This window comes from Phoca vitulina, unplaced genomic scaffold (assembly GCF_004348235.1).
Source record: "Phoca vitulina isolate PV1807 unplaced genomic scaffold, GSC_HSeal_1.0 scaffold7, whole genome shotgun sequence".
In the NCBI taxonomy this organism is placed as follows: Eukaryota; Metazoa; Chordata; class Mammalia; order Carnivora; family Phocidae; genus Phoca; species Phoca vitulina.
The window spans coordinates 60630138-60644086 of NW_022589710.1; the positions used below are offsets into that span (position 1 = coordinate 60630138).

At 38.6% G+C, this 13949-nt stretch overlaps 1 protein-coding gene across 4 annotated transcripts in view; it reads left to right on the plus strand.

Moving 5' to 3' along the window:
* The window catches only part of GOLGA5 (golgin A5), a 67472-nt gene extending 54479 nt beyond the window's left edge, over positions 1-12993 (plus strand). For 2 of the 4 annotated variants that reach the window (XM_032405820.1, XM_032405819.1), the window contains exons 10-13: positions 796-1021; positions 3842-3950; positions 11072-11135; positions 12430-12993. In XM_032405820.1, coding sequence (XP_032261711.1) covers positions 796-1021; positions 3842-3950; positions 11072-11135; positions 12430-12510 — 480 coding nt within the window. In that variant the 3' untranslated portion in view covers positions 12511-12993. The remainder of the gene's footprint in view (positions 1-795; positions 1022-3841; positions 3951-11071; positions 11136-12429) is intronic. The other 2 variants (XM_032405823.1, XM_032405822.1) reach the window with 2 other exon arrangements.
* Positions 12994-13949: the final 956 nt, after the last annotated feature.

A 13949-nucleotide genomic window follows, 5' to 3' on the forward strand; every position in this document is an offset into this window, starting at 1 on the left:
AATTAATCTTAGAGGGATATTTCTTAAAGATTTTTTTATCTAAGTAGAACAGAGGAAAACCTTTGTCTCATAAAAGGAAGTTGATTTATACAATTTTAAAAAGAGATCAGCATCTTCATACATTGCCAAAAACAATAACAACCCATAAACGAGTGGCCAAATACGAATGTAAGTTGGTGCTCAAAATCATCAGTCATCAGGGGAAGCAAATTAAAACCTCAGGGGGATATACCACTATACTGATACTCACTAGAATGGAATAGTATCCCTGAACATCATGTACAGAGAGGTGTAGCAATTTGTCCAATGTCAGATAGCTAGAAAACTGCCAAGCAGAGGTGAAAACCTCAGTTTGTGGCCTTTGCACTGTGCCGCAGCTGCTGAGTTACGGAGGGTTTTGAATCCCGGTCCAGAAGTTCACACTGTCCTGTGGATCGATGCTTTCAAGTATCTTTGACCATGATGCCACAGTAAGAAGTAAAGTATACCTTGTGTCTCGATACTCACATGTACTTAGAAATACAACACTAAACAGAAGTTTCACAGAACAGTACTCTTACATACTATGTGCTGTGTACTCTCTGTCCCATTCTGTTCTATCACTATTTTAAAATGTGGATTGTGACCCACCAAATTGATTTTGTGGCCCATTCATACAGTTTGAAAATCTTTTCTGTAGACAGTGAGTTTTGAGAAATTGAATGATGCTACACTTTATTTACATGTGGGGATGTAGATTCTATGTTGTATGACTTTTACTTTATGTAATAATTTTATGAACACTTTGCCTTTCAGCTTACTAACAAAACTTTAAGCAACAGTAGTCAGTCCGAGTTAGAAAACCGACTCCATCAGCTAACAGAGACTCTCATCCAGAAGCAGACCATGCTGGAGAGTCTCAGCACAGAGAAGAACTCTCTGGTCTTCCAGCTGGAGCGCCTCGAGCAGCAGGTGAACTCTGCCAGTGGAAGTGGCAACAATGGGTCTTCCATTAATATGTCTGGAGTTGATAATGGCGAAGGTAACAAAAAAAGGAATTTGAAAAGAACATTGCATTGCCTTAATTTCCAACCTTGCTAATTCAGACATGACTTTGAAAAGTTACAGAAAGACCATTTTTATTTGAAAAGAAGCTCCATCCAGCAAAGCACTGCTTTTCTCCTGATGTGAGGCCTGAGCCATGCACTGTTTGACATGATCTTTAGCAAACGGGACAGTGGACTCCAAGTATGGGACTTGGAGAAGGGAGACCTGAGGAACAGTGATCATAATGAAATATGTAGGACATTGAACAAGATATTGATGACAAGGCAGATAATTTGGCAGAAAGGGGCTTTGGGGGAAACTTAAAGGAAGATTTGTTTTAAAAATCTTCTAGTCCGTAATTATGAATATTAAAGTTAATAGTCACATAAGTATATCCATGCTCTATAATTTCAATAGAGAAATCTGTAGATTCCCAAAATACATAATCAAGAAAAATGTTAAAGATTTCAGTATAAGCTTCAGCAGATCAGGTATTTAATCTTAGAGCTTCATAAAGTCTACAAAGTAGTCATTCAGCAAATCTCTCCGTTCTTTGGCTTTAAATTAAAAGTTTTTTTAAGGGGTGCCTGGGTGGCTCAGTCAGCTAAGCATCTGCCTTTAGCTCAGGTCATGATCTCAGTCCTGGGATCGAGCCCCTCGTTGGGCTCCCTGCTCAGCGGGGAGCCTGCTTCTCCCTCTCCTTCTGCCACTCCCCCTACTTGGCTCTCTCTCTCTGTCAAATAAATAAATAAAATCTTTAAAAAAAAATAAATAGAAGTTTTTTAAAATTTTTTAAAAATAACTTGTTATTTTATATATATGTTTTTTTGATAAAATGGTTGCTGTCAAAAGAAATCTCAAAAAGATAATAAAATCATCCAAATAATCTGTTCCCCTCAGATAACATTTTGGAATATCTCCTTTCAGACTTTTTTCCTATATATGTTTATATGTTTTATTGGTTTTTAACTTTTTCATATAAATCAATTTTCTTTTTTTTTTTAAAGATTTATTTATTTATTAGAGGGGAAGAGAGAGAGAGGGAGGGAGGGAAAGAAAGAGAAAGAATCTCCAGCAGACTCCCCACTGAGCGTGGAGCCCAATGCAGGGCTTGATCTAACAACCATAAGATCATGACCTGAGCTGAAATCAAGAGTCGGACACTTAACTGACTGAATCACCCAGGTACCTCTAGAGCTTATTTTATTTTTTATTTTTATTTTTTTTAATTTTTTTTAAAGATTTTACTTATTTGCGAGAGAGAGAATGAGAGACAGAGAGCATGAGAGGGAGGAGGGTCAGAGGGAGAAGCAGACTCCCTGCTGAGCAGGGAGCCCGATGTGGGACTCAATCCCGGGACTCCAGGATCATGACCTGAGCCGAAGGCAGTCGCTTAACCAACTGAGCCACCCAGGCGCCCTTTAGAGCTTACTTTAAAAAACAAAAACAAAAAAATTCTAGTCTGTGACAAAATAGCCCAGAAAAAGATCCTAATTAATATATAAGAATTAAACATATAATAATCTGTCAGAAATCAGTGAATCATTATGGTGCTAGACTAGCTGGTGAGCTGGGGGGAATTTGTTTAAAGGTAAACCTTCATTTCACTTGCACACAAAATTAATCCTTGTCAGATTGAAGAATTAAATACTAAATCGAAACATGGAAAAACTAGAAGAAAATTATGGTATTTCTGATTAGAGAAATGTTCAGTCTCACTAGTAATCACACACACCAAAGAAGGCAAAATAAAGCACTTTATTAAAGTCCCAAAGGAGGTAAAGTGATGGTAAACTAGAAGGAGGTCTGCAGGAAGAGCTTCCAGGCAAAGAGAAGAGCAGGTGCAAAGGCCCAGAGGTAGGAGCAGTGCTGGCATGTTGCAGGAACAGCAAGGAGGCCAGTGCAGCTGGAGAAGACTGAGTGAGGGGGGAGAGTAGTCAAAGGGGGATTCAGAGAGCTTGGAAGAGACTGTTTTGGCCTGTGTACGGACTTTTACTCTGAATGAAGTAGGAAGCCATTGAAGGATCTGGAGAGGTGTGACTGACTGCATTTTAGCAAGATGCCTCTGGCTGTTGTGTCCAGAATAGACTGCAGAGAGCTGAGTGGAGGTGGGGGACCAGAGAGGAGCCATCATATTAATGTGTGTGAGGGATGGTGGCAGCTAAAACCCGATTGGGGTTTGCAGGGGTTTATTTTAAAGGAGAGCGGGTAGATTGGTTGTGCAGTTTGAGAGAAAGAAAGGAGTCAAGAGTTTTGGCCTGAGCTGATGGAACAATGTTGTCATGTACTGAGATGGGGAAAATGGCAGGGTGAGTAGGTTGGCAGGGAGGGCAGGAAGTCAGAATCATGGTTTTGGGCACCTGAGCTTCAGGTGATGTTAGAACATCCAGATGGAAACAAAACAGACGATTAGATGAGTCTGGAGTTGGTGGTCAGGCTGGAGATACAAATCTGGGAGTCATCAGCATTGTAGAAAGGGTGTCTGGCCTCACTCTTGCTAGCACAGGAAGAAAGTGCTCATTAATATTGACTCTTGGCAACACTTGGTATTTGTAAACTTCAATTTTTGCTAATTTCATGGGGAAATGATTTTTTTATTTTTTTAATTTTTATTTTTGTGGATATGGAAGTTTAAATATTTTATATAATCAAATTTATCTGTCTTTTCTTTATGGCTGCACCTTCTTTGTGTAATGCTTAGAAAGTTGGCCTTGAGAATTTCTTCCATTTATAAGACAGTAATATATTCAACTATAATTTTGTTAGGACATTGCTTTTGGTGTTTGTACATTAATTCATTATTTTCTTGTTTAAGCAGGCACACGGCTCCGAAATGTTCCTGTTCTTTTTAATGATACAGAAACAAATCTGGCAGGAATGTATGGAAAAGTCCGAAAAGCTGCTAGTTCAATTGACCAGTTTAGGTAAGCAAGGGCAGTAATGATGAGTGAGGGATTGTCAGCTGTTTTTGTACCATTTTCCGGTGGCTTCAGTCACAGTGAGTCCCTTCAGACAGAGCTGATATTTAGAGTGATATTTCCCTACTTCCTCTCACGATATTTCAATCTCATGAGATTGCTCTATGTGGTCGGCCAGTGCTTGTGTCTTACTGAAGATGATTAACCCTGATCATTTCTCTTCTTTTTTTTTTTTAATTTTTTATTGTTATGTTAATCATAATACATTACATCATTAGTTTTTGATGTCATGTTCCATGATTCATTGTTTGTGCATAACACCCAGTGCTCCATGCAGAACGTGCCCTCTTTAATACCCATCACCAGGCTAACCCATCCTCCCACCCCCCTCCCCTCTAGAACCCTGTTTGTTTCTCAGAGTCCATCGTCTCTCATGGTTCGTCTCCCCCTCCGATTTCCCCCCTTTCATCATTCCCCTCCTGCTATCTTTTTTTTTTCTTAACATATATTGCATTATTTGTTTCAGAGGTACAGATCTGTGATTCAACAGTCTTGCACAATTCACAGCGCTCACCATAGCACATACCCTCCCCAATGTCTATCACCCAGCCACCCCATCCCTCCCACCCCCCACCACTCCAGCAACCCTCAGTTTGTTTCCTGAGATTAAGAATTCCTCATATCAGTGAGGTCATATGATACATGTCTTTCTCTGATTGACTTATTTCGCTCAGCATAACACCCTCCAGTTCCATCCATGTCGTTGCAAATGGCAAGATCTCATTCCTTTTGATGACTGCATAATATTCCATTCTATATATATATATATATATATATATAAAATATATATACATATATATATATATATACACACCCCACATCTTCTTTATCCATTCATCTGTCGATGGACATCTTGGCTCTTTCCACGGTTTGGCTATTGTGGACATTGCTGCTATAAACATTGGGGTGCACGTACCCCTTCGGATCCCTACATTTGTATCTTTGAGGTAAATACCCAGTAGTGCAATTGCTGGATCTTATGGTAGCTCTATTTTCAACTTTTTGAGGAACCTCCATACTGTTTTCCAGAGTGGTTGCACCAGCTTGCATTCCCACCAACAGTGTAGGAAGGTTCCCCTTTCTCTGCATCCCTACCAACATCTGTCATTTCCTGACTTGTTAATTTTAGCCATTCTGACTGGTGTGAGGTGGTATCTCATTGAGCTTTTGATTTGGATTTCCCTGGTGCCGAGTGATGTTGAGCACTTTTTCATGTGTCTGTTGGCCATTTGGATGTCTTCTTTGGAAAAATGTCTGTTCATGTCTTCTGCCCATTTCTTGATTGGATTATTTGTTCTTTGGGTGTTGAGTTTGATAAGTTCTTTATAGATTTTGGATACTAGCCCTTTATTTGATATGTCATTTGCAAATATCTTCTCCCATTCTGTCAGTTGTCTTTTGGTTTTGTTGACTGTTTCTTTTGCTATGCAAAAGCTTTTTATCTTGATGAAGTCCCAATAGTTCATTTTTGCCCTTGCTTCCCTTGCCTTTGGCAATGTTTCTAGGAAGAAGTTGCTGCGGCTGAGGTCGAAGAGGTTGCTGCCTGTGTTCTCCTTTAGGATGTTGATGGACTCCTGTCTCACATTTAGGTCTTTCAACCATTTTGAGTCTATTTTTGTGTGTGGTGTAAGGAAATGGTCCAGTTTCATTCTTCTGCATGTGGCTGTCCAATTTTCCCAACACCATTTGTTGAAGAGACTGTCTTTTTTCCATTGGACATTCTTTCCTGCTTTGTCGAAGATGAGTTGACCCTAGAGTTGAGGGCCCATTTCTGGGCTCTCTATTCTGTTCCATTGATCTGTGTGTCTGTTTTTGTGCCAGTACCATACTGTCTTGATGATTACAGCTTTGTAATAGAGTTTGAAGTCCAGAATTGTGAGGCCACCCAGCTTTGCTTTTCTTTTTCAACATCCCTCTGGCTATTCGGGGTCTTTTCTGGTTCCATACAAATTTTAGGATTATTTGTTCCATTTCTTTGAAAGAAGTGGATGGTATTTTGATGGGGATTGCATTGAATGTGTAGATTGCTCTAGGTAGCATTGACATCTTCACAGTATTTGTTCTTCCAATCCATGAGCATGGAACGTTTTTCCATTTCTTTGTGTCTTCCTCAATTTCTTTCATGAGTATTTTATAGTTTTCTGAGTACAGATCCTTTGCCTCTTTGGTTAGATTTATTCCTAGGTATCTTATGGTTTTGGGTGCAATTGTAAATGGGATCGACTCCTTAATTTCTCTTTCTTCTGTCTTGTTGTTGGTGTATAGGAATGCCACTGATTTCTGTGCATTGATTTTATATCCTGCCACTTTACTGAATTCCTGTATGAGTTCTAGCAGTTTTGGGGTGGAGTCTTTTGGGTTTTCCACATAGAGTATCATATCATCTGCAAAGAGTGAGAGTTTGACTTCTTCTTTGCCGATTTGGATGCCTTTTATTTCTTTTTGTTGTCTGATTGCTGTGGCTAGGACTTCTAATACTATGTTGAATAGCAGTGGTGATAGTGGACATCCCTGCCGCGTTCCTGACCTTCGGGGGAAAGCTCTCAGTTTTTCCCCATTGAGAATGATATTCGCTGTAGGGTTTTCATAGATGGCTTTTATGATATTGAGGTATGTACCCTCTATCCCTATACTCTGAAGAGTTCTGATCAAGAAGAGATGCTGTACTTTGTCAGATGCTTTTTCTGCATCTATTGAGAGGATCATATGATTCTTGTTCTTTTTTTTGTTAATGTATCACATTGATTGATTTGCGGATGTTGAACCAACCTTGCAGCCCAGGGATAAATCCCACTTGGTTGTGGTGAATAATCCTTTTAATGTACTGTTGGATCCTATTGGCTAGTATTTTGGTGAGAATTTTTGCATCCATGTTCATCAAGGATATTGGTCTGTCATCCTCCTTTTTGATGGGGTCTTTGTCTGGTTTTGGGATCAAGGTAATGGTGGCCTCATAAAACGAGTTTGGAAGTTTTCCTTCCATTTCTATTTTTTGGAACAGTTTCAGAAGAATAGGTATTAATTCTTCTTTAAATGTTTGGTAGAATTCCCCTGGGAAGCCATCTGGCCCTGAGCTTTTCTTTTTTGGGAGATTTTTGATGACTGCTTCAATTTCCTTAGTGGTTATAGGTCTGTTCAGGTTTTCTATTTCTTCCTGGTTCAGTTTTGGTAGTTGATACATCTCTAGGAATGCATCCATTTCTTCCAGGTTATCTAATTTGCTGGTATAGAGTTGCTCATAATATGTTCTTATAATTGTTTGTATTTCTTTGGTGTTGGTTGTGATCTCTCCTCTTTCATTCATGATTTTGTTGATTTGGGTCATTTCTCTTTTCTTTTTGATAAGTCTGGCCAGGGGTTTATCAATCTTGTTAATTCTTTCAAAGAACCAGCTCCTAGTTTTGTTGATCTGTTCTACTCTTCTTTTGGTTTCTATTTCATTGATTTCTGCTCTGATCTTTATTATTTCTCCTCTCCTGCTGGGTTAAGGCTTTATTTGCTGTTTTTTCTCTAGCTCCTTTAGGTGTAGGGTTAGGTTGTGTATTTGAGACCTTTCTTGTTTCTTGAGAAAGGCTTGTATTGCTATATACTTTCCTCTTAGAACTGCCTTTGCTGCATCCCAGAGATTTTGAACAGTTGTGTTTTCATTTTCATTGGTTTCCATGAATTTTTTTAAATTCTTCTTTAATTTCCTGGTTGACCCGTTCATTCTTTAGTAGGATGCTCTTTAGCCTCCATGTATTTGAGTTCTTTCCGACATTCCTCTTGTGATTGAGTTCTAGTTTCAAAGCATTGTGGTCTGAAAATATGCAGGGAATAATCCCAGTCTTTTGGTACAGGTTGAGACCTGATTTGTGACCTAGGATGTGATCTATTCTGGAGAATGTTCCATGGGCACTAGAGAAGAATGTGTAATCTGTTGCTTTGGGATGGAATGTTTTGAATATGTCTGTGAAGTCCATTTGGTCCAGTGTGTCATTTAAAGTCTTTATTTCCTTGTTGATCTTTTGCTTAGATGGTCTGTCCATTTCAGTGAGGGGGGTGTTAAAGTCCCCCACTATTATTGTATTGTTATCAATGTGTTTCTTTGCTTTTGTTATTAATTACCTTATATAATTGGCTGCTCCCATGTTAGGGGCATAGATATTTACAATTGTTAGATCTTCTTGTTGGATAGACCCTTTAAATAGGATATAGTGTCCTTCCTCATCTCTTACTACAGTCTTTGGTTTAAAATCTAATTTGTCTGATACAAGGATTGCCACCCCAGCTCTTTTTTGGTGTCCATTAGCATGGTAAATGGTTTTCCACCCCCTCACTTTCAATCTGGGGGTGTCTTTGGGTCTAAAATGAGTCTCTTGCAGACAGCATATCGATGGGTCTTGTTTTTTAATCCAATCTGATAGCCTGTGTCTTTTGATTGGGGCATTTAGCCCATTTACATTCAGGGTAACTACTGAAAGATATGAATTTAGTGCCATTGTATTGCCTGTAAGGTGACTGTTACTGTATATTGTCTGTGTTCCTTTCTGGTCTATGTTGCTTTTAGGCTCTCTCTTTGCTTAGAGGACCCCTTTCAATATTTCTTGTAGGGCTGGTTTTGTGTTTGCAAATTCCTTTAGTTTTTGTTTGTCCTGGAAGCTTTTTATCTCTCCTTCTATTTTCAATGACAGCCTAGCTGGATGTAGTATTCTTGGCTGCATATTTTTCTCATTTAGTGCTCTGAATATATCATGCCAGTCCTTTCTGGCCTGCCAGGTCTCTGTGGATAGGTCTGTTGCCAATCTAATATTTCCATTGTAGGTTACATACCTCTTCTCCTGAGCTGCTTTCAGGATTTTCTCTTTGTCTCTGTGACTCGTAAGTTTTACTATTAGATGTTGGGATGTTGACCTATTTTTACTGATTTTGAGAGGGGTTCTCTGTGCCTTCTGGATTTTGATGCCTGTTTCCTTCCCCAGATTAGGGAAGTTCTCTGCTATAATTTGCTCCAATATACCTTCTGACCCTCTCTCTCTTTCTTCTTCTGGGATCCCAATTATTCTAATGTTGTTTCGTCTTATGGTATCGCTTATCTCTCGAATTCTGCCCTCATGATCCAGTAGTTTATCTCTCTTTTTCTCAGCTTCTTTATTTTCCATCATTTGGTCTTCTGTATCACTGATTCTCTCTTCTGCCTCATTTATCCTAGCAGTTAGCGCCCCCATTTTTTATTGCACCTCATTAATAGCCTTTTTGATTTTGACTTGGTTAGATTTTAGTTCTTTTATTTTTCCAGAAAGGGTTTCTCTAATAACTTCCATGCTTTTTTCAAGCCCAGCTAGTATCTTTAAAATCACGATTCTGAACTCTAGGTCTGACATCGTACTAATGTCCATATTGAGTAGGTCCCTGGCAGTCGGTACTACCTCTTGATCTTTTTGTTGAGGTGATTTTTTCCGTCTTGTCATTTTGTCCAGAGGAGAATAGATGAATGAGAGAACAAAATGCTAACAGGGTAACAACGTCCCCAGAAAATATACTCTAAACAAATCAGAAAGACCTGAAGCCGGGGGAAAAGGAAGGGAAAGAAAGAAAAAAGAAAAAGATAAAAACAAACAAAAACAGAACAAAACAAAAAAAACGGCTCTATCACTTGCCAGAAGCGGCCGACGGAGGCCCCCTCCCCCGCCGTCTATCCTCCCGAATATCGCCTCGGATTCACTTCTCCGCACGTCCTACCTTCCAGAAAGTGGTCGCTTTTCTGTTCAGAGGGTTGTTGCTATTCTTTTCTTCGATCTCCTGTTGAGTTTGTAGGTGTTCAGAATGGTTTGATCCCTATCCAGCTGAATTCCTGGGACCAGACGAAATCCAGGTCTCCTACTCCTCTGCCATCTTGCTCCCTAACCACATTTCTCTTCTTTCTATAGTAAACTCTTACTAAATTTCAGTGAGAAAACCTCTATCTCATGTAAATACATCCATTGGAATATTTTCTTTCATTACTTTATCATGTGATGAGAATAAAAGATGCCAGTATGTACAAGTGAACAGTATTCGTTTTAATATATACTTTATATATACTATATGAGTAATGTATAATTTGTATACATGTTATTGTATATTTGTAACTTCTTTATACTAGCAGATATGCACCTTATGAAGAAAATGTTTTAACAGTGTATGTTTGTCTTGGTAAACTTCATGTTTAAATAATCCACTAAACTCTTTTGCTTCTTAGTGTTTATAATTAAACACAATTATAATGAATTGTTCCAAAATAGAGCAGTCTTTTCTTTTTGTGTCAGAATAGAGCTGTGATGTTAAAAATCAAGAGGATGATTTGCTTAGGTTCTTGAGGCCATGGACCAAAGATGCCATAGTCGTTATGTCCAGATTATTAAGCACATTTATTTCAACTATTCATTTATTCAACCTATATTATAATTTTTAGAGAAACTAGATAGAAGGCATTATTCTGATGGCAGTGAAAGAAGCAGAAAGGCCTAGAAGAAAGGTGTATTTTGCCTGTATGTGTATCTATCTTGACCAGGAAAAAATGTTGCAAAGAGGCATGAGTGGTCAGGTCTGGACTTCATGTTCTTCCCACATTTACTTTAGTTAAATGTTTACTTGAGTTTCTATAGTTCTCAGCCTTTTAGAAGCATGTGTCGGTGTACCAGCTTCCAGATTAGCTATTGCAAGTTTGTTAACCACACAGACTCTTTTTCCTATTCATGTGTTGACGCTTGCCTTATCTCTTTCTTCTAATTTCTTTGATCTCTAAAAGAAAAATTATTTAGAGAGTTTGCCTCCTATAGTTGTAGCTGAAGAATTAAGGGAAATAGATTGTATTTAACAGTCAAGCCACAAACAGTAGAGAAAGTATTTACTATGATGTTTCCATATGGTTATTTCAAGTAGTCATTTAACAATCTACTGTAAAATGATTTTTCTTTTATGGTGGCCACATAAATAGTTTAAATGAGAGAAATGCTAAAAAGCATCATTAGCTGTGACCACAGGAAGATGTGCTTTGAGTGTAACTGTTTTCTCTCCTCCCCCCCCCCCCACCTCCATTTGCACAGCATCCGCCTGGGAATTTTTCTCCGGAGATACCCCATAGCACGAGTTTTTGTAATTATATATATGGTAAGTAAACTTATTTGAAAAAATAATGCTACACTTGATTTTTAACAAGTTTTTTTCAGCTGCTGATCATTTTGACTAAAAGTCCAGTAATTAGTTTTGAAAGAAAATAGAACTCATTTCTGGTCATTAAAACTTTTTTTCTCAAGGATGCAAGTAGAGTTACAGTTATTACATCTAAAATATAAATTGCTCAAAGGCTTGTCCTACAATAAATTTACCTGTAATGCAGTTTAATAGTTCCCTCCACTTCTGAGCCCCTCTAATGACAAAAATATGGTGCAAAACAATTGATTTCATTTTTATGTTGATGTAAAGTTTCTTTGATTATTTTTTTATTATTTTTGTCTGTTTTGCTTTATATTCTGAAAGGATCTCAAGGCTGATTTTCATTCTTTCCGATTTCTTAGCTCTAATACAATGGTCACCATGGTTTGGGATACTGTTTCATGTGTCCTTTGACCCTAAAAAGTCTTCTAACTGTTTTGAGTGAGGACGTCTAGTTGAGTTAAGACAAGCAGTCTTCCTGAAAAAGAAAAAAGCTTTACTTAGAAAGAAATTTCTATGTGATCCACTAGAGGGAAGAGTTACTCCTTCAAATAAAAAGTTTTTTAAGAAGTGAGGGATGGAGAGAGGAAAAGAAACAAATTGAACAGCATCAAGAAGGATTTAGAATAGGTGCCACACAGGTGGATTCCCGGTGTTGGAGATGATAACGAACACCTGCGCCATGTGTCATACTCAGCGCTGCCGTGAGGGAGCTAGGGCACGTTCCTCACTGTAGGTCCTGTGCTAGACCCTAAATCAGCCTCTGAAGCCTGACACATTATTCCTGTCAGGAATGTCTTCCCATCTCCTCTTCACCAAATCATGGCTAAACCCTTTTGCAAAAACACTCCCCATGACTCTGTTGTAAAAAGCCTTTGCAACCAACTTCATGTATATCTAGCAATTTTAATCCTGGCATCTACTCTGCATTATAATCACCTGATTGGTTATTTATGTGTACCCATGCATATTATGAATGTGCTAACGACTTTGATAATTCTCAACTGAGAATTGTGTAGGTATCCAAACCATTACCCTCCATTGCACTTAGCTCGTTTGTTTGCATGTTTGTGTCTTCATTATTTATCCGGTAAACAGGTACTGGGCCCTTGCAAGGTTGCAGAGACCCAGTGCTAACCACAGGACTCCAAAGACAAGACATGGTTCCCGCCCCCAGGATACGACACAGCCGGCCTTTGGTGAAGATTGATTTATTGGCTAATCTGTAAATTGTTTTCTCTTTCTTTAGGCTTTGCTTCACTTCTGGGTCATGATTGTTCTATTGACTTATACACCAGAAATGCACCATGACCAACCACATGGCAAATGAACTGAGCCCAGTTACTTCAGTGATTGGTTGTCTTTTTTCAGACTTGGGATCTGCAAAAGGACCCGTTGCCTGAAATTGCTGAGAACGGTGCACAAGGTTATTTCATCACTACAACCTTTTAACTCGTTAAGTTATTATACAAGTACTCTGCTACCTAAATCTTCCTCTCATTTCCTTCAAATGGTAAGAGTTTCTAAAACAGACAGACAATAATTTAATAAGCTCAGCTCTGCTTTTTCTGAAGTCAGAGGTTCAGTGTATATTTGTATACACATAGACCTGCTGGGTTTGTTCACCTCTGTACAGACCATCCTATTTTAGGTGACACGCATTATGGGTTATAATCAGGGAAACTAATTGTATTTAGTGATACAAATAAAATGTTTTCTTTTTGATAATTCAGTCTGCTTTTGTATTTTCATATATTTAGCTTTGCAAATATGGATTTACTTCTTACATGTTAAAGACTTGATTGGTATAAGTTTTCGTATAAACACATAAATAAAATTTACTGTGCATTTTTCTTTTTTAAAGTAATAGTTTCTCATCCCCATTAAATAGGACCTTTCCAAACGAACTGTAGTGAGTAGAGCAGAAATCAGCAGTGGCGTCACGTGTAAGTGATTCCTGGTGCTTTGCCCCTGCTCCGTTGTATGCACCTCTCCCTCCCATCCCCACCGTACCAGCTTCCTCTGCTTCTTACGCACCCATTCACTGTCCTCCTCTTTTCCTTTTCTCTAGCCTGTACCTTGGGTTAGCTCAAGACAACCCTGCTTATAGCATTTAGGAATGAAATCTGTTTTATCAACCTTTGCACTTTTAAGACACTCCGTGCAAAGACATTGCAGAGTTATGCTCTAAAAAGAGACATTTTCTTTGCTTCAAATTCAGTATAATGTCTCTTTTGGCTTTCCTTTTCCTCATGTCGGAATTCTTATTTTGTCCTCTGATTACTGGTGGTCTTTCTTCACATGTGATTAATACATGTAGATCTTGGGCAGGGGTGTAGTTCTTCCTATCAGGAATGTTGTTGAAGACGTCTGCTGGTGCCCAACTGAAAACCTGACCAGTTTCTGTTCTTAATGACATCTGTACTATGACTTTAATTGACCTATACATTCTTCAGAAGTTTTGATACCCTAGGAAATGTATATGTTTCTTATTTTTCATCAGAAAATGAAGTTTTGAAGGTCATCTGATGTAGGCTTGCGCTTTTTCTCAACTTAGCGTGAATGAAAAAGGCAGAAATGCCACATCAGCTAAAAGTAGAGATGAGAGATTGGGGGTAGAGACACATTATTCAGTCTGCGGGTTTATGTCACTGTTCTTACTCGGGTGTGATGGCCTGTCAGAGTGGGGCTGTGAGGCCAGGGTTGATCTCAAACAGGATAAAGTAAAAGTTTAGTCTTACTGATATCTTTTAAAGGTGATTTTTCCTC